Raw genomic sequence first — 20,519 nt, 5'->3', positions numbered from 1 at the left:
CTGGCTTCACGGCCTTTGACAAAACCCACCTGATCCGTATGTATACTTGAAGGCAGCAGGGGCGCTAATCTATCTGCCAATATCTTAGAGAAGAGTTTGATGTCAATGTTCAGCAGAGATATGGGTCGATAATTTGCAGCATGTGCTGGGTCCTTCCCGGGTTTGGGGATTACACTAATGTGTGCCTCAAGGGTCTGAGGAGCAAATCCGACCTCTCCATCTAAAGAATTGAATGTTCTGGCCATAATTGGGGCCAACTGCGCTTCGAACAGCTTATAAAAAGCCGGGGTGAATCCATCAGGTCCCGGACATTTACCAGAGGGGGTGTGTCGAATAGCGGCACCGACCTCTGTTTCCGAAATGTCCTCCTCCAAAGCCCCAGCAAGCAAGACATCCAGAGGGGGAAGGGCAGTATCTCTTACATATTTTCTCATTTTTTCCCTTAACTCCGTAGGGGCGAGGTCCGCGAACTGACCCTTGATGTTATATAACTTGTCATAATATGATTTGAAGATTTCAAGGATCTCCCCTGGATCATGTGTGTTCCCATCTCTCTGCGTCTTAATATATGGAATGTATGAAACGGCAGCCCTGGGATGCAGCAGGCGAGCCAGTGGGCGTCCGCATTTATCTGCTGCTTCATAATAGAATCGCTTCATACATTCTCTCTGATACAAATACCTCCGGTCCAGAAGGTTCTTAAGTGCGGTTCGCTTTTGAATAAGGTCCGCCATGTCCGTAGGGGCGAGCGTCTGCTTATGCCTAAGCTCCAATCGGTGAATCTGCTGCAATAATCCGTTCACCTCCTCTGTCCTTTCTTTTTTAAGTCTGGAGCCATGCTTAATCAGCACTCCCCTCAGGACACATTTCAATGTTTCCCACTGGACCGGAGGAGATGTTGGATCTCCTTTATGTACCTGAACGAAGGACTCTATTGTGTCCTGCAACTCTTTCTGGCATATGTTATCTTTGAGAAGATTGCTATTTAGCCTCCATGTCCATGGGCGCTGGGTGATGGAGGGAATCTGTAGGGAGAGGTAGATTGGGGCATGGTCAGACCAAAATATGTCTCCAATTTTAGCTATTGGTTGCCAAGAAAGTGCTCGCTGTCCCACCAGAAAGAAGTCAATTCTAGTGTATGTATTATGTGGAGGAGAGAAGTAAGTATAGTCCTTACCCTGTGGATTCAGAATGCGCCAGATGTCTATCATTTGGAGGGCGTGGAGGTCCCGCCTCAAAGAACCCATCTCGCGTTGCCGACCTGGGCCCCTCCCAGAGGAGGAGTCCACTGCTGGATTTAGGGTAAAATTAAAGTCCCCACCAATAAGTAGCGTCCCCTCTGCGAAGTCCGCCAGTGTCTTCAAGAGAGATCTGCACGTAGAAACCTGGTTATTGTTTGGAAGATACCAATTTGCAATGCTAAACACCGTATCAAAGACCCTCAGTTTGAGGAACACGTATCTACCTTGGCTATCTATGCGTGTGTCAATGACCGTATGTGCAAGCTGTTTATGTATTGCTACTGACACTCCCTTAGAATTAGCTTCTGGGTTAGTACTGTGGTACCATACGGGGTAGAATCTATCTTTAAATGCTGGTATATTGCCGGTTTTAAAGTGCGTCTCCTGCAATAGGAGGATTTGTGTCCTCTGTTTGTGCATGGAGTAAAGAACCTGCGAGCGCTTCTGAGGGATATTGAATCCCCGTACATTGAGTGAACATAGTCTAAGCGCCTCCATTTCCCCGTCTACAGGTCCCCCAGTGAACAGGGAGTTATTGTTATCAGGAAGGGGCAAGGGAGAGAAAGGGGAGAAAAAAAAAAAGAAAAAAAAAAGGGGGGGGGGAGATGGGTGGTGATGTGTGTAGGGAGAAAGAGAAGGAAGGGTAGTACCGCTACCAAGTAGGGTTAGCGATAAAAAGAGAACTAGTTATAGATGGGAAGAAAAAAGGGAGGAAAGGAGAAAAGAGAAAAAGGGGAAAAAAGAAGGAAGAAAAAAGGAGTAGGAAGGAGAGAAAAAGAAGAGGAAAAAGAAAAAGAGAGGCCCTCAACAATAGTATCAGGCAAACGATCGTGGGGTCAGTATAACCTACACCTGCCCGCAGTGTGTAGAACCCCGACGGGAAGTAGACTTTCAATAGAGGCCCGTCCCCCCCCGGGTCGGCCCCAGACCCCCAAATATGAAGCATTACTATCTATATCAATATGTAGTGACGACATACCCCCACCCCAGTCATCTTTGCAATTCACATAACATTTAACATTTGACCGGCAGGACACAAAAATGGTTATTATGTTCCTGTAATTAATGGCTCAAATTTCGACTAAAACAATCTCTGACTTAACGTTAGTCTGTCCCGTAAGATCTGTATTTAGCAATATATCTAAGGCAGTAAAGAATGGGAAGATCTCATTCCCCCTCACGGTCCGGCGGTGTCATCTCTGCGTCTTTCCTTCGCTGTGGGCCCCGATTTTTCCTGCGAGTATTCTCTCGTTGCGGGAAAGGGTTGTTGATAGGCTCTCCAGGGAAACTGTGGACACGTGGCCACTCCTTGTCTGGAATATGGACGACAGGTACTCCAAGGGCTGCACAGAAGGACGGAAGATCCAATAGAGAATGTAGCACATGTAGGCTTCCCCCACGTCGGACCTGCAGTTTAAAGGGGAATCCCCAAGAATACAGAATTCCCCTCTGTCTTAGAGTGTCCAGAAGAGGTCTCAGGACCCTACGCTTCTGCAGAGTGTGCCTTGACAGATCCGGTAGTAGCTGGATTGGTATATTCTTGAACATAACAGAGTCCTTTTGCCTGGCTTTGGCCAGGATTTCTTCTTTCTTTTTGTAGTTATGTACTCTACAAATTACGTCCCGAGGGTTAGCATTCTCTGTTGGTTTGGGGCCCAGTGATCGATGCGCTCTGTCCAGTTCTAAACGGGAGTCCCGTGGTAGATCTAGAATGGAGTTAAAGAGTCGCCTTAAGGATGCCTCCAGGTCTTGGGGGGCTACTGACTCGGGGATACCCCTTATCCTGATGTTATTACGTCTGCCCCTGTTCTCTAAGTCATCCAGCAGATCTGTCAAGTGTTCTATTTGGATGGCTTGCGTAGCTAGGGTCTGCGACTGTTGGGAAAGCTGTGCAGACATAGAGGTTGCGCAAGTTTCGGAAGTTGTCATGCGTACGTTTAACTGCTGCATTTCTCCTCTCATGGACGAAGACTCTGCTTTGTATGAAGCCTCCATTCTAGTGATGTACTCCTCCATTTCTTCTCTGGTTGGGATAGCTCTTATACGAGCCTTAAGGTCATCCCAGACGCATATCTCTTGTCCCCTCTCCCCATTGTCTCCATCACCTGGACTGTGTGGAGGGGTTCTGAAGGCATCTGGTATCTTTCCCCTTTCAGGTGATGAAAGAGACTCATTTATATAAGAATCCCCCAGAGAGTCCAGTGCATTCCCAGGGAGCCCCTGCCTCACTTGTTTAGAAGGAGCCGAGGTTGAAGGGGCCTCCAATGGGCTGTGTATATCTGTAATATGAGAGTCATTACCAAGGCTCCCAACCCTCAGCTGCTCCACGCTGAGCATTGCCTCCGTGTAACTCTCCGTTGTTTCTCGTGCAGGGGGCATCATATCAGGGATAGTATTGTATCCATGCTGCTTGTTTCCCATGGGCGCTTTCCCTGCTGCCGGTATGAGAGGGACTGGCTGCATTATTAAGGATCTCCTCTGTGTCTTACCCCCAGCCTGTTCTTCAGCGTCCTGCCTTGTCTGCTGTCCCACTTCACACTGCTCCCTCGGGTGAAGGGATTGAGTTCCTGACGCTGCGGCTGCCGCCATGAGGTGAGAGGAGGGGGCCCCCATGTGCTGCGCGTTCTCCAGGCCACGCTGAGGATCACCGCTGCTCTGCCTTCCCGGCATTGCCGCCGTCTGGGGGATCCCGGGCGGCTGAGGCTGTGTGATGCCGCCGCCCTCCTCCATGTTGCAGGGTAGCGGGGATGTCTCCCGGAGTGTTGCGGCCGCCATTTTAGTTGATGCTGATACTTGGCCTGGTCCGGTGGAGCTCCGTAAAAACCTCGTTATGCGTGTAGGAGCCGGTATCCGGTGCTCTGTCTTTGTCCTGCCGCTATTGCTTCTTCTCTTAGCCAGCATTGGCTATTTTAGAGCCGGGTATGTGTCTCAATAAGGGGTCTAGGGCCTCTCCAGGCACGGGAACAAGGGAGACCAGTGTCCTCACTCCTCCATTGCCAGGCCACGCCCCATGAACTTATGTTAACGTGTGTGTGTGTGTGCGAACAACGGCATAATAGGGGACAGGAAGGGGACTGGAATGAGGACATTGCTAAAGGATGGGGGAGCCCATTCATACACTGCACAAGGATGGGGGGGGCGTTGGTACACGGCAGACGGATGGGGGCCCCGTTAGCTATATACAGATCTCTTGTTTATAAAGTCATCTGTGATCACTGTATTACCTGTACACTGACACTATATATAGAGCTCCTGTGTGTAATTGCACTGATGGTAATATTAGTATTGTGGTTTTTATTCATGATCATTTATTGTAGTATTCGTCATTGTGTAGTAGTAATATGTGGTCTTGTCATGGTTTGGTTGTATTTCTCTCTTGTATTTAGTATTATTTAGTAGTCTGGTCATAGTGTCGTGGTATTTCTCCCTTGTATGTGGTAATATTTGGTTACTATGTGGTCTAATTATGGTGTGGTGGTATTACTCTCTTGTATGTGGTTGTGTTTAATCACTATGTATTGGTAATATGTTATCTGGTCACGGTGTGGCGGTATTTCCCCCTTGTATGTGATATTATTGGTCTTGGTATAGTGCATTGTGTTGTGTCTGGAGGTCACTTTTTCTCTCTATCCATATGGGGAAAATTCTTTATTTCCAATAGTTTAAATACTTGAATGTTTAACCCCTCGCTGTCCTGTGACTATTGCACTGCAGCAAATATGCAGTTACAGAGGTTCTCCAGTGAAAACAAGTAATCTCCTTTTACTAAGGCCACGTGCACACAGTATTTGTGAGTTTTTTACCTCAGTATTTGAAGCCAAAACCAGGAATTGTAAAATGAGAGGAAAAGTATAATAGAAAGACGGGCACCGCTTCTGCATTTTTCACCCACTCCTGATTTTGGCTACATATACTCATGTAAGATACTGACAAAATAGCGAAAGTGTGAACGTGGCCTAAGCATGTGAGAACTAATTCATCAGTGGTGGTCTGATTGCTGGGACCCGAACTGATCAGCAAAATGTGCAACTTTTATCCCCATTACACAAGCTCATGTCTGACCCGACCCCTGATCCATTCATTCCTCAGTGGCTGCGAGCGCTGCGCTTGTTTTTATCTGACTGCTCCACAGAGGGTGAATGGAGCTGCGGTCACACGTCCCACCCCACAGAGGATGAATGGAGCTGCGGTCACACGTCCCACCCCACAGAGGATGAATGGAGCTGCGGTCACACATCCCACCCCACAGAGGATGAATGGAGCTGCGGTCACACATCCCACCTGCTGCTGCATTGTATAATGGGCATATAATTGCCCTGTCAGGGATAAAAGTTCCTCATTCTTCCGATCGGTGCGGTTTCCACTGGTCTGGTTCCACCAGTCAATAAGTTATCACCTACCTACCCTGTGGATCGGTGATAACTTGTCACCATAGATCCCATTACTGCAAACTACTGTAATTGTACAGAGTTATTGTGTGTGCACAGGAGATGTGCAGGAGCCGCCTGTGCTTTACAGTCAGCGCTAAACTATAACGGGCATAGCAGCTAATAGATATTTGCATGTAGCTGTAGGGTGGTGGGCCCCTAGAGTTATTTCCCCTGGTAGGCCCCAGACACCCCAGTCCAACCCTGGTCCTAACGCTAGCCAATGCTAGCGTGAGGACCTATTTTGTGGTCGGGGTAAGCACGCAATGCGCTCTCGTCCCACAGCAGAAGTGAGGCTGCCCCAGCGTCCCCCAGGTTTGTTTGTGCACCCGTGTGCCCTTCCAGCCTCCCCAGGGCTGCCTGTGCCCCTCCAGCCTCTCCAGGCCTGTCTGTGCCCCTCCAGCCTCCCCAGGCCTGCCTGTGCCCCTCCAGATTCCCCAGGCCTGCCTGTGACCCTTCAGCCACCGCAGGCCTGCCTGTGCCCCTCCAGCATCCCCAGGCCTGCCAGTGCTCCTCCAGCCTCCCCAGGGATGCCTGTGCCCCTCCAATGTCCCCAGGGCTTCCTGTGCCCCTCCAGCATCCCCAGGGCTGCATGTGCCCCTCCAGCCTCCCCACGGTTGCCTGTGCGCCTCCAGCCTCCCCATGGCTGCCTGTGCCCCCTTTGCTGTATATACCAGCAGCAATGTGTGTGCCCCCCCAACTATGTCTGTGCCCTCCAGTGATGTATATACACCAGTGATGTCTGTACCCCATTGAAGTATATGCCTCCTAGCTTCCCTAGTGATGTATATGCCCTCAAGGTCTCCTTTGATGTCTATGCCCCCCAGCCTCCCCAGTCATGTCTATGCTCCCCAGTGATGTATATTCTTCATAACCCTCACCTGTGATGTGTATGCATCCAGCGTCTCCTGTGATGTGTATGCCCCAAGAGTCTCCTGTAATGTATATGCCTCTAGCCCTTTCTGTGATCTATACAGTGGGTACGGAAAGTAGTCAGACCCCTTTCAATTTTCCACTCTTTGTTTTATTGCAGCCATTTGATAAATTCAAAAAAGTTCATTTTTTTCTCATTATAATGTACACTCTGCACCCCATCTTGACAGAAACAAAACCCAGAAATGTACAAATTTTTGAAAATTTATTAAAGAAGAAAAACTGAAATGTCACATGGTCATAAGTATTCAGAACCTTTGCTCAGACACTCATATTTAAGTCACATGCTGTCCATTTCCTTGTGATCCTCCTTGAGATGGTTCTGCTCCTTCATTGGAATCCAGCTGTGTTTTATTAAACTGATAGGACTTGATTTGGAAAGGCACACACCTATTTATATAAGACCTCACAGCTCACAATGCATGTCAGACCAAATGAGAATTATGAGGTCAAATGAACTGCCCAAGGAACTCAGAGACAGAATTGTAGCAAGGCACAAATCTGGCCAAGGTTACAAAAGAATTTCTGCAGTACTCAAGGTTCCTAAGAGCACAGTGGCCTCCATAATCCTTAAATGGAAGAAGTTTTGGACCACCAGAACTCTTCCTTGACCTGGCTGTCCAGCCAAACTGAGCAATCATGGGAGACGAGGCTTGGTGAGAGAGGTAAAGAAGAATCCAAAGATCAATATGGCTGAGCTCCAGAGATGCAGTAGGGAGAAAGTTCCACATAGTCAACTATCACTGCAGCCTTCCACCAGTCAGGTCTTTATAGTAGAGTGGCCCGACGGAAGCCTCTCCTCAGTGCAAGACATATGAAAGCCCACACAGAGATTGCAAAACAAACACATAAAGAACTCCCAGACTATGAAAAATAAGATTCCATGGTCTGATGAGACGAAGATAGAACATTTTGGTGATAATTCTAAGCGGTATGTGGGGAGAAAACCAGGCACTGCTCATCACCTGTCCAATACAATACAACTGTCGCAATTGAAGGAAAGATGAATGCAGCCAAGTACAGAGATATCCTGGAAGAAAATCTCTACCAGAGTGCTCTGGACTGCAGACTTGGCTGAAGATTCACCGTCCAACAAGACAATGACCCTAAGCACACAGCTAAAATAACAAAAGAATGGCTTCAGAACAACTCTATGACCATTCTTGACTGGCCTAGCCAGAGTCCTGACCTAAACCCAATTGAGCATTTCTGGAGAGACCTAAAAATGTCTGTCCACCAACGCTCACCATCCAACCTGACAGAACTGGAGAGGATCTGCAAGGAAGAATGGCAGAGGATCCCCAAATCCAGGTGTGAAAAACTTGCTGCATCATTCCCAAGAAGACTCATGGCTGTACTAGCTCAAAAGGGTGCTTTTACTCAATACTGAGGAAAGGGACTGAATACTTATGACCATGTGATATTTCAATTTTTCTTGTTTAATAAATTTGCAAAAATTTCTACATTTCTGTTTTTTTATTCTATCAAGATAAGGTGCAGAGTGTACATTAATGAGAAAAAAAAGAACTTTTTTTGAATTTACCAAATGGCTGAAATGAAACAAAAAGTGAAAAATGTAAAGGGGTCTGTACACTTTATATCCACTGTATGCCCCAAGCCCTTCATGTGATATATATGCCCCCATTCCCTCCTATAATGTTTATGCCATAGCCCCTCATGTGATGTACATGCCCCATACCCTCCTGTGATGTGTATGCACCAAGCCCCTCCTGTGATGTATATGCCCTCAGTGTCTCCTTTGTAATGTATATACAGCAGTCCCAGCCGACACAAACCTGGAAAAGTAGTTGTGAGAATGAACAAAATCAATATCGCCTGATATCACGGCTGCACCAAAAACAAAAAGCTCCAGCTCCACAGTGAATTGTTTGACCAAATATAGCAGGGTAATTTGTGCGGCCCCCAAATGATTTTAGAAATTTCCAAATGGACCCCATCAGAAAAAAGGTTCCCCACCCCTGCTCTAAATAATCAAAAGCCTTTCAGACAGTGTTTGGCCTTTTGACTGTCAGACAGCATTGTGTATTGTAGTGTGTGTTTAATGAGTGGTGACAGTGTGTTGTATATCTGGGGTGTGTGGACTGTGTTATAGTGTGATTTATGGTCAATTTGCGGCTATAATAGAGGCTGAGTGCAAGATTCAATGAAGAGATAGATCAACTTTTGCAGTTGCACCCCACGTCACATGCTGAGGAGTATGTATGGACACAGTATATTGGTAATTTTAACCAAAAATTAAAACAACATGTTATCTTAAGGCATATGAATGTAATAAGGGGACGTTCCTTAAAAGCATATGATATGTAATTAATACATTAAATATATAGTTGTGATATAAATACACCTGGTAAGTATACCTGGATTGGATCTTTAGTACATTCGGACACAAAGATTTGGAATACATAGCTTGTATTGGTTCACAGTCCTCATAGGTCAGGTTGTACGTTTTAGTAAGACCTTGAAAAAAAATGAGATAATGCATAATGAAGTGAACAACATTTTACTGCTCTCCGTAAAGCTAGTTTTTTCATCTGTTTTATTAATTATATACCATTCCCATGCCATTCATTTTAGATATCACCAGTGAATACCTTTTAGAAGACCAGAAACAGTTTCCTGTTAATTTGCTGGGGGCAAAAAGGGTTGGCCTGCTTCTTTGAGTGACAGTTCTGGTCTGTTTCCTCCTACTATTGTCATCGTTCTGAAGTGACATTTACATATGGATGTGACAGTGCCTTTGAATAAGTTCATGGCAAAGAAAAGCGAGAGCAGTGATTAGGCTGTGGAAATTGTTGATGCTGCAGGCCAGAGATTGTAATAATGCAGGTCTGATAAGAGAAGCTCTGTCAGGAACTGAGAGCAAGGCGGAGGGAGATGAGCAGCTAATTGCTGTATAGAAATCAATGACATGGATAGAACTGACAGGGATCTTAGGAGTTAACTCCTTAGCTTGCAATGTAACTACTGTACCCACATGAGCTGGGTCTGATGGTCAGTGATCTCCTTGGAAACAAGCTATACATTATGTAAAAGCTTTCACAGCAGGACGATAAAAACAGATAAAAACGTCAATTGCAAACTTCCTTATTTTTATGTATGATTCACTAAAGCAATTTAATAATATGACAATATCTCTTTAAAATGGTAATGTATCTGCTAAAATCAGATGCTACATGGTTGATCCGTATGGGAACCAAATTTTCTTTTTGCACATGTATAGACTTTCATCCAAAAGTCACTAGAGACTAGTGAATGCTGTGATTTTTATCATGACTCATGAGGGCTCTTGGTCCAGGTGAAAAAAAATGATCATCTGAACAGCACGATTTAATAATATTGGTCCTATTGTTGTCCGTTTGATTTCAGTTTTTTCGACTGACAGCACACAGACGTAAAATATAGTCGTGTGAAAATAGCCTAAGGCTGTGTTCACATTTTATTTTTATCATTATGTGCAGTGTATTTCCTCTGTACATTCGCAAATGTATCCATGGACCAGCAGTCCTTTTGTCATTCACCGTGCATTAAGATGCCTTTTTTAACTACCGTATACAGGAAAGCATAGCTTTTCAACTCACCTATACAGGCACAAATTAATAAAAGAAAAAAATATATAGTTTTGAAATAGAAATAGCTTCCACATACCACTGCTATGAAGGCTCGGAATGGCCCACAGGGGAACAGGTGCTTATTAGTGATGGCCGAACTTGCAGATAACCGGGACGGACGGATCTAACAGATTAAAAAAAAATCTAGTTCCGGCCTGGAATTGATCCTGGATATCAGGCCGGACGTCGGGCCCCGTATAAGTCTATGGGGACCAGAATCCAGTGAGTAAAACTGGTGGTGGAAGGGATAGGGGGATTGGAACAAGCGCTTCATACTTACTGAGTCTCCAGCACGGCTGTAACTGCTCCTGCGGCCACTCATTGTTCTTCCAGGGCCGCTCATTATTGTTCATTCATTTTTACTGCTTCCCCTGCCCACCGCCAGTCCTGGCGCTTGTGATTCGTTGCAGTCAGATGCGCCCCCATCCTGTGTGATCGCGTCTCACTGCAACAAATCACAGACCTTGTCTGTGGGTCACTGTAGATTGGAGTAAAAATAAATAAATAAATTAAAAAAATGGGCGAAGGATCCCCCCATATTATGATACCCAGCACAGATAAAGCATACGGCTACAGACTGTAGCCCCCAACCCTGCGCTTATCTTGGCTATGTATCAAAATAAAAGGAACCGCATGCGGCTTTTTAAAAAAATTAAAAAAATTTAAATAATTTAAAAAACTGGCATGCAGTCCCCTCAATTTTGGTACCCAGCCATGATAAAGCTCGACAGCTGGGGGCTGGTATTTTCAGGCTGGGGAGACCCATGCTTATTGACCACCCTCCTCAGCCTAAAAATAGCAGCCTGCACCAAACAGAATATTTTTTAGAAAATTGGTTTAAATCTTTCTTGAAAGGTGAATTCTCCTCCATTTTCGTGGTGGAAAGAGCCAACAGAGTCCCAGCAAAGCTCTGCATTTCTTGGTACGGCTACTGAATTGTAAACATAAAGACACTGCCCTTCATCTGGCTAAACAAAGACTCAGTTTTACATATAATTACAGCGCCTTGCGAAAGTATTCGGCCCCTTTGAATTTTTCAACCTCATCCCACATTTCAGGCTTCAAACATAAAGATAAAAAATGTAATCTTATGGTGAAGAATCAACAACAAGTGGGACACAATTGTGAAGGTGAACTATATTTATTGCTTATTTTAAACTTTTATAAAAAATAAATAACTAAAAAATTGGGACGTGCAATATTATTCGGCCCCTTTAAGTTAATACTTTGTTGCGCCACCTTTTGCTGCGATTACAGCTGCAAGTCGCTTGGGTTATGTCTCTATCAGTTTTGCACATCGAGAGACTGAAATTCTTGCCCATTCTTCCGTTGCAAACATCTTGCCCATTCTTCCTTTGCAAACAGCTGGAGCTGAGTGAGGTTGGATGGAGAGCGTTTGTGAACAGCAGTTTTCAGCTCTTTCCACAGATTCTCGATTGGATTCAGGTCTGGACTTTGACTTGGCCATTCTAACACCTGGATACGTTTATTTGTGAACCATTCCATTGTAGATTTTGGTTTATGTTTTGGATCATTGTCTTGTTGAAAGACAAATCTCCATCCCAGTCTCAGGTCTTTTGCAGACTCCAACAGGTTTTCTTCAAGAATAGTCCTGTATTTGGCTCCATCCATCTTCCCATCAATTTAAACCATAATTCCCTTTCCCTGCTGAAGAAAAGCAGGCCCAAACCATGATGCTTCCATGGCCATGTTTGACAGTGGGGATGGTGTGTTCAGGGTGATGAGCTGTGTTGCTTTCACGCCAAACATATCGTTTGGCATTGTGTCAAAAAAGTTCAATTTTGGTTTCATCTGACCAGAGCACCTTCTTCCACATGTTTGGTGTGTCTCCCAGGTGGCTTGTGGCAAACTTTAGACGACACTTTTTATGGATATCTTTGAGAAATGGCTTTCTCAAAGCCACTCTTCCATAAAGGCCAGATTTGTGCAGTGTACGACTGATTGTTGTCCTATGGACAGACTATCCCACCTCAGCTGTAGATCTCTGCAGTTCATCCAGAGTGATCATGGACTTCTTGGTTGCATCTCTGATCAGTCTTCTCCTTGTTTAAGATTACATTTTTGAGGGACGGCTGGGTCTTGGTAGATTTGCAGTGGTATGATACTCCTTCCATTTCAATATGATCGCTTGCACAGTGCTCCTTGGGATGATTAAAGTTGTGGAAATCTTCCGGCTTTAAACTTCTCCACAACAGTATCATGGACCTGAGTGTTGTGTTCCTTGGTCTTCATGATGCTCTCTGTGCTTTAAACAGAACACTGAAGTGGGGTTTACACGCTGCGACATCGCTAGCATCGGCTAGTGATGTCGAGCGCGATAGCACCCTCCCGTCGTACGTGCGATACTGTGTGATCGCTGCCGTAGCGAATATTATCGCTATGGCAGCGTCACACACACATACCTACTCTGTGATGTCGCTCTGGCCGGCGAACAGCCTCCTTTCTAAGGAGGCGGCCAATAGAAGCAGAGGGGCGGAGATGAGCGGGACGTAACATCCAGCCCACATCCTTCCTTCCGCATTGTTGGTGGAGGCAGGTAAGGAGATGTTTCTCGTTCCTGCGGTGTCACACACAGCGATGTGTGCTGCCGCAGGAACGAGGAACAACATCGTTAATAAACAGAAAACGATTTTTTGTTTCAGGACGACATCTCCGCGGCAACCAATTTTGGCTGCTTTTGCGATCGTTTAAGGTCGCACATAAGTGTCACACACTGCGATATCGTTAATGAAGCCGGATGTGCATCACAAACGCCGTGACCCTGACGATAATTCATTAACGATATCGTACCGTGTAAACCCCGCTTGAGACTATCACAGAGCAGGTGCATTTATACAGCGACTACATTACACACACATTACACACAGGTGGCTTTTATTTATCATCATCAGTCATTTAGGACAACATTGGATAATTCAGAGATCCTGAATGAACTTCTGGAGTAGGTTTGCTGAACTGGAAGTAAAGGGGAAGAATAATATTGCACTCCCCAATTTTCAGTTTATTCTTTTTTTACAAAAGTTTAAAATAATCAATAAATGTCGTTCAACTTCACAATTATGTCCCACTTATCCCATAACATTAAAACTTTATGTCTGAAGCCTGAAATGTGGGAAAAGGTTGAAAAATTCAAGGGGGCCGAATACTTTCGCAAGGCACTGTAATTATATACAAACAAAAGTGCAAAGGAGACCAAATAAATGATATTAATTTTTATTAATATTACAAATAGAAACAGAAGTGATATTCACAAATAGCCAATAGGTGGCACCACACAACCATGAATATTAGTATATACAGTAGTCAAAGACAGAAATATCATCTTCTCGATGGTCTACCCCACTTGCCTTCACATTGTTCACGAGGGTTCTGCCACCCAGGACCAAGAAGAGAATAGCTTTCTGGGCTGGAGTGGGAGAAGTGATTAGATGAGTAACGGGAAGGAATGACTCGGGTGCTGGGTCCGAAGTTGTTCTGACTACAGTCCTCAATCTCCACTTATAAACACTCGTTGTTGCGCTTCCTAGTGATGGTGGCTAGGGCATTCTTTCCTTTGAAATGGAAGTTTGACGCTTTCCCACTCTGGCACTTTGGGCCTCTAGGGTCAATGATCTCCTACAAATGGAAGATTTGACTTTCTCGCTTTAAAACAGATATGATCTATTCTACAGGACTTGGTACCCATGGTTGGAATTTAAATTCTTGAACGTCTATGCCAGCCTGTTGGTGGCTTCATAGGCCTTGGCCTCTCGGGCCAGGATGGTCTTACCCCTGGAGGAACCAGTTCCTCCTTTAAGGCCGCTTTACACACTGTGATAACGGTACCGATATCGCCAGCGTGCGTACCCGCCCCCATCGGTTGTGCGACATGGGCAAATCTCTGTCCATGTCGCACAACATCGCCCGGATCCGTGACACGGACTTATCTTCTCTGCGACGTCGCTGTGACCGGCAAACCGCCTCCTTTCTAAGGGGGCGGTTCGTTCAGCGTCACAGCGACGTCACAGCAGCGTCACTGAATCGCCGCCCAATAGAAGCGGAGGGGCGGAGATGAGCGGGACCTAACATCCCGCCCACCTACTTCCTTCCGCATTGTCGGTGGAGGCAGGTAAGGAGATGTTTGTCGTTCCTGTGGTGTCACACACAGCGATGTGTGGTGCTGCAGGAACGACAAAAAACATTGTACCGGCAGCAGCAACGATATTATGAAAAGGAGCTATGTGTCACCGATCAACAATTTTTGACGCTTTTGCGATCGGTGATCGTCGCTCCTAGGGTTTACACGCTGCAATGTTGGTAACGGTGCCGGATTTGCGTCACTAACGACGTGACCCCGACGATATATCGTTACCGATGTCGCAACGTGTAAAGCCCGCCTAAGGCGGGCTTTGCACGTTACGACATCGCAAGCCGATGCTGCGATGTCGCACGCGATAGTCCCCGCCCCCGTCGCAGGTACAATATCTTATGAAAGCTGGCGTAGCGAAAATTATCGCTACGCCAGCTTCACATGCACTCACCTGCCCTGCGACCGTCACTCTGGCCGGCGACCCGCCTCCTTATTAAGGGGGCGGGTCGTGCGGCGTCACTGCGACGTCACACGGCAGGCGGCCAATAGGAGCGGAGGGGCGGAGATGAGCAGGATGTAAACATCCCGCCCACCTCCTTCCTTCCGCATAACCTACGGAAGCCGCGGTGACGCCGGTAGGAGATGTTCCTCGCTCCTGCGACTTCACACACAGTGATGTGTGCTGCCGCAGGAGCGTGGAACAACATCGGATCGTCGCGTCAGTGTAATTATGGATTACGCCGACGCTGCACCGATGATACGATTACGACGCTTTTGCGCTCGTTAATCGTATCATCTAGGATTTACACACTGCGATGTCGCATGCGATGCCGGATGTGTGTCACTTTCAATTTGACCCCACCGACATCGCACCTGCGATGTCGTAGTGTGCAAAGCCCGCCTAAGTGTGTGATTTTCAATTTCACTTGCAGTAGAAAATGGATCAATCATGGAACCAGTGTTATGGTTGTTAAGGCCACTTTACACACACAGATAAATCTGTGGCAGATCTGTGGTTGCAGTGAAATTGGGGACAATCAGAGCCAGGTTTGTGGCTGTGTACAAATGGAACAATATGTCCATGATTTCACTGCAACCACAGATCTGCCAAAGATTTATCTCTGTGTGTAAAGTGGCCTTTACTCCAATGTGTCCCAGGAGTTATTTTTCAACCCACCAGGTTGCATGGTGCTTATCCTACTGAGAGCAACCTGAATAGCCTAAGGGCGGCTTTGCACACTACGACATCGCAGGTGAGATGTCGGTGGGGTCAAATTGAAAGTGACGCACATCCGGCATCGCATGCGACATCGTAGTGTGTAAAGCCTAGATGATACGATTTACGAGCGCAAAATCGTCGTAATCGTATCATCGCTGCAGCGTCGGCGTAATCCATAATTACGCTGACGCGACAGTCCGATGTGGTTCCTCGTTCCTGCGGCAGCACACATCGCTGTGTGTGAAGTCGCAGGAGCGAGGAACATCTCCTACCGGCGTCACCGCGGCTTCCGTAGGATATGCGGAAGGAAGGAGGTGGGCAGGATGTTTACATTCTGCTCATCTCCGCCCCTCCGCCGCTATTGGTCGCCTGCCGCGTGACGTCGCTATGACGCCGCACGACCCGCCCCCTTAGGAAGGAGGCGGGGCGACGGCCAGAGCGACGGTCGCAGGGCGGGTGAGTGCGTGTGAAGCTGGCGTAGCGATAATTTTCGCTACGCCAGCTATCACACGATATCGTACCTGCGACGGGGGCGGGGACTATCGCGTGCGACATCGCAGCATCGGCTTGCGATGTCGCAACGTGCAAAGCCCGCCTAAAAGTGCTACCATGGCCTATAGCGTCTTTGATCAGCAGCTGTAAAAGGAGCTTCATGAATCAGATTCAATCTTGATGATTTGCATAAGTGCATTAAGTTTGGCAGAACATTCCTTAGACAACCATTAATAATCTCATGTATAGCAGACAAGGCTTACAAGTATGTGTATTTTTTTGTGTGGTGCTCATACTTGATACTGAATAAATTGAGATGTTTTGATAACTCTGTTCCATGACATTTCCTTCTTGTTGCTGCAATTTTAACGTTGACGAGTGTATCTCAGTCCTCCTTGCATACAATCAGCTCAGTGGGACATGAAAAATTTCGTAAGAATAGTAATACTTGCACTGGGGACACCAGAGATATAACATGAACTAATTAACATTTACTCACCATTTTTGTAGAACAACCGAAAAACCATGTGGCATGAGCCAAAATTTAAATATATAAGACATTTTTCCACATTCCTGTCCAATGTGCTTAAGCATCTAAACACATGAAGAACTGACTGCAATAAAAAAAAGTTAAATCAATAGAAAAGTACAGTGCCCACAATGTATGGTCATTAAGAGAGTAAGCTTACATATACAAGTATTCACTATGAAAGATGAGCGAACCTTTGGAAGTTCAGTTCACCAGGTATATTTGAAACTTAAAAAGTTTGCTTTTTGACCCCTACTTGATCTGAATCTCAATGGAGATGCTGCCAGCCATAAGTAGAACACTTCCAAAACAGGGTGGGGGAGGTTTTTCAAAACTTTTTTTTGTTTTGAGTGTGCGTACACTAAATCTGATCTCGCTGATTTTACCCAAGTGCGAGCCGTTCAAGCGCTGCAAGTGGCTTGCGCAGGGCGGAGCATCACTCATACCCAAGGCCACCATCAGGGCATTACAACCATGATTGGGGTATGGAGCCCGGTGAAGAGAGGCGCCCGGCCGGGCCCAGGGTAATTGCTTAGCTTTATTAAGCCTCGGGCCCCCCTCTTCACCGGGCACCAGTTACAGCCGCAGCAGAGGGGCCCAGAGGTGTCATTTCGGCTACTATAGATGGCTAATTTGCATGTGAAGGGGCGGAGCATGCAAATTAGCCATGTGCTGGACTGGAGGCAGAAGCAGGTGGTGGCGGGGGGGCCTGCTGAATCCAGGCCCTGCCTTGCTTCAGCTAGATGCGCGATGGAGGGTGCACCCAGTGAGCAGAAGCACACAGGGTGGCCCGGACATGCTGGCAGCCCAGGCCCCTTCTCTTTTATTCTTCTGCTTACCGGGCCCAAAGGGCAGGGGGCAGGGACCAGAGCCGTTTGTAGAGGCAGGTGGCGTAGGAGGCAGTGGGTGCCATCGAGCTGCCTGATGCGGGGGTCTGCGGTGTCTCCCCAGCAGCTGCATGAGATTAGGACGTTCTCTGAGCCACTGTGAAGGTGACAATGGTCACAGATTCTGCATCGCTGGCTTCCAAGGATCAACTGTACTGTACTAGCGTCTATTAGACGCCAGTACAATTGAAGCCCTGACCCAGTGACATCAGCAGTGTGATCCGGTCAGCTGATCATGCTGATCTGTGACGTCACTCCTCAGTACCGCAAAGGCGCACATAGAGCTGGTGGAAACTGCTCCAATGAAGCTGAAGACATCAAAGATTGATTGTAATTAGGGGATGGGGGAGGGGTGTATATGTGGAACAAACAGGGGCCCTTTGAGAACCCAGAATGAGGATCAAGGGGGTGATAAGTGCACACACAGTATGGGGACCGAATGAAGGGGGAGTATGGGGAGCCATGGGTTAAATTTAAAGACACAGTATGGGGACCATGAGGGTATGACGGGTGCGGATACAGTATGAAAAGTGAGTGGGGATGGGTGCAGATACAGTTTAAAAAGTGAGGGGGGGGATGAATATGGACACAGTATGAGAAGGAAGTGAAGGGGAATATGTGCGGACACAGTATGAAAAGTGAGAGGAAGATGGATGCAGACAGTATGAAAAGTGGGGGTGGATGGGTGTGGACACAGTATGAAAAGTGAGGGGAGGATGGGTGCGGACACAATATGAGGAGTAAGGGGGGATGGGCTGGACACAGCATGAGTAGTGAGGGGAGGGTGAGCGCGGACACAGTATGAGGATTGAGCGGGGATTGATGCGGACACAGCATGAAGAGTGAGGGAGAAATGGGTGTGGACACAGTATGAGGGGGGATGGGTGCAGACATAGCTTTAGGAGAGAGATGGATGGGTGCATACATAGTATGGGAAGTGAGGAGGGATGAGTGCGGACACACTGAGGAGGGAGAATGGGTGCAGACACACTGACGAGGGAGAATGGGTGAAGACACACTATGGGGAGGGAGGGAGGATGGGTGCAGACAAAGTATGAGGTGAGAGAGGGGGAATCGGTGCGGACACACTAAGGAGTGAGGGGGATGTGTGTGAACACAGAATGGGAAGTGAGGTAGATGGGTGCAGATAGTAGGAGGAGTGAGTGGGGATGGGTGCAGACTTAGGAGTGAGGGAGGAATGGGTGCAGACACAGTATGAGGAAAGGGGGAAGGATGCAGACACAGTATGAGGTTTGAGTGGATGAGTGTGGACAGTATGAGAGGGAAGATGGGTGCGGACACAGTATGAGGAGTGAGGGGGTATGGGTGTGGGCTCAGTACGAGGAAGGAGGGATGAGTGCGGACATAGTATGGCAAGCAAGTTGGTGATGACTACAGAGGTCATTATGAGACCGTATGGGATGAGAAAAATGGGACATAATAAAGACTGGGTAGGATGGGAGTGGGATGGATGCAGACACGACTGGGTAGCGTGGGTGGTGGCGGTATCTAAAAAGGACTTCATTGGGGGATAGTGTGAGGCCACAGCAAAGAGGGGACAGTATGGCGAGAAGGGGGGAGTGTGATGATAGTGAACAATAAAGAGACTGGTGAGGATAGGGGAGCACAATGTAGAGGACAGACTGAATAGAGGGCCCAGTATGGAAAGGAGAGGGCAGTGAGGAGGGCATGTACCATAAGAGCGGCTGTGTGTGCATCATATTTTGTGCAGGGAACACAGTGAGGGGCAATTATTTATTCAGGAGCGCAGTGTAGGGCAGATATATATTCGTCTCTGCTTGCTGGTTCCAGCAGACATCACGTGGCCACTCCACTCATACGTGATTTTCATACTTACAGTCATGTGACTATTGGCTTTTCTTCTTGCCACTCTCTTTTTCACTGAACATTGAGAGAATTAGGAAGAGCCGCTCATCACATGACTATGACATGACATAAGTATGAAAATCACATATGAATGATTGGTCACATGATGACTACTCAGACCGCTTTGGGGGAGGGAGTGGAGTTTTCCAAAGTGGACAGTGGGACTGTGAAAGGTTTGAGGAGTGGAAGCAGGGCTGGGGTGGAGCCTGGGTGGAGTCTCAAGGGGGCCCAAAGATTTTGCAGGTGTGGGGCCCTGAAATTGCTGGTGGCAGCCCTACTCATTTCCAAGCACGGCGCTTCTCGCTTGGGTGGTTTGCACTCGTAACTCATTCAAACTTCAAACCCAGATTTTGTTTTTTTGGAAGTCAGTTTTCGAACCAGAACTCCAAATATTCAACCTCAGGTTCGCTCATCTCTATTCAGTATAGTCTTTGTTTTCTAAATATTAAATCACTTTCTATTAAATAATCTGACACTGAAGCCTAGCTGTATACTATATATTTGGCAAAGAAAATATATACACACGATAAACGTATGCTTAGCATGCACAATAGAATTCATGAGATATTTCACATAATAGATGTTGGGTTTTTTTTACACATTATTTTATATTGTAATAAAATTTATTTTTCCATATTTCCAAAAACCAACTTACCTTTATTGAGAATTTGCAATTCAATTGCAGAGGAACATTCCCATGGCCTTGCTCATGAACAACAGCTTTATGGTAGCTATGGAAGAAGAAGGATGAAAAGAAGATGCAAGCATACGCTGACCTGGAAGTACCCACTGCTCGTAAGGCAAGCTGAGAAAAAAAAGTATAATAATGATACTGTAGGCAACAGTCCTAACAAAAGCAACAATAAATTTCAGGGAGGAAAATGTTAGGTTAAAAAAATACAAGGTAAAAGCACAACATATCTGTAACGAGGCGAGCAGCTCTGACTGTTTTGTGATTAAAATGGACATGGAGACTGACATTACACAGGATGGTGCTGCCACCTTGTGGACAAGTGCTGAAACTGCTCGAGGGGTGGACGCTGTAAAATCTGATCCCCTCCCTCAGGCACTTGTTGTACAGGAAGTAAAAGTGTGGGAAAGGGACATTGAGCTACTGGAGCTGGACCTGAACAGACCTGCCTCGGACTGCCCTCATCGCTGAAGTGTGAGGGATTGCCAGAACTG

The 20,519-nt window shown here is 46.7% G+C and overlaps 1 protein-coding gene across 1 annotated transcript in view; it reads right to left on the bottom strand.

Annotated features, from left to right (window-relative positions):
- RAD9B (RAD9 checkpoint clamp component B) overlaps window positions 1-20,519 on the bottom strand; it is a 138,711-nt gene that overhangs the window by 79,190 nt on the left and 39,002 nt on the right. The window contains exons 3-5 of the mRNA XM_075341839.1: window positions 19,990-20,139; window positions 16,531-16,645; window positions 8,980-9,079 (exon numbers count right to left, since the gene is read on the bottom strand). Coding sequence (XP_075197954.1) covers window positions 8,980-9,079; window positions 16,531-16,645; window positions 19,990-20,139 — 365 coding nt within the window. The remainder of the gene's footprint in view (window positions 1-8,979; window positions 9,080-16,530; window positions 16,646-19,989; window positions 20,140-20,519) is intronic.

Source organism: Anomaloglossus baeobatrachus, chromosome 1 (assembly GCF_048569485.1).
Source record: "Anomaloglossus baeobatrachus isolate aAnoBae1 chromosome 1, aAnoBae1.hap1, whole genome shotgun sequence".
Taxonomy (NCBI): domain Eukaryota; kingdom Metazoa; phylum Chordata; class Amphibia; order Anura; family Aromobatidae; genus Anomaloglossus; species Anomaloglossus baeobatrachus.
This window is presented reverse-complemented; position numbering and strand designations above follow the sequence as displayed.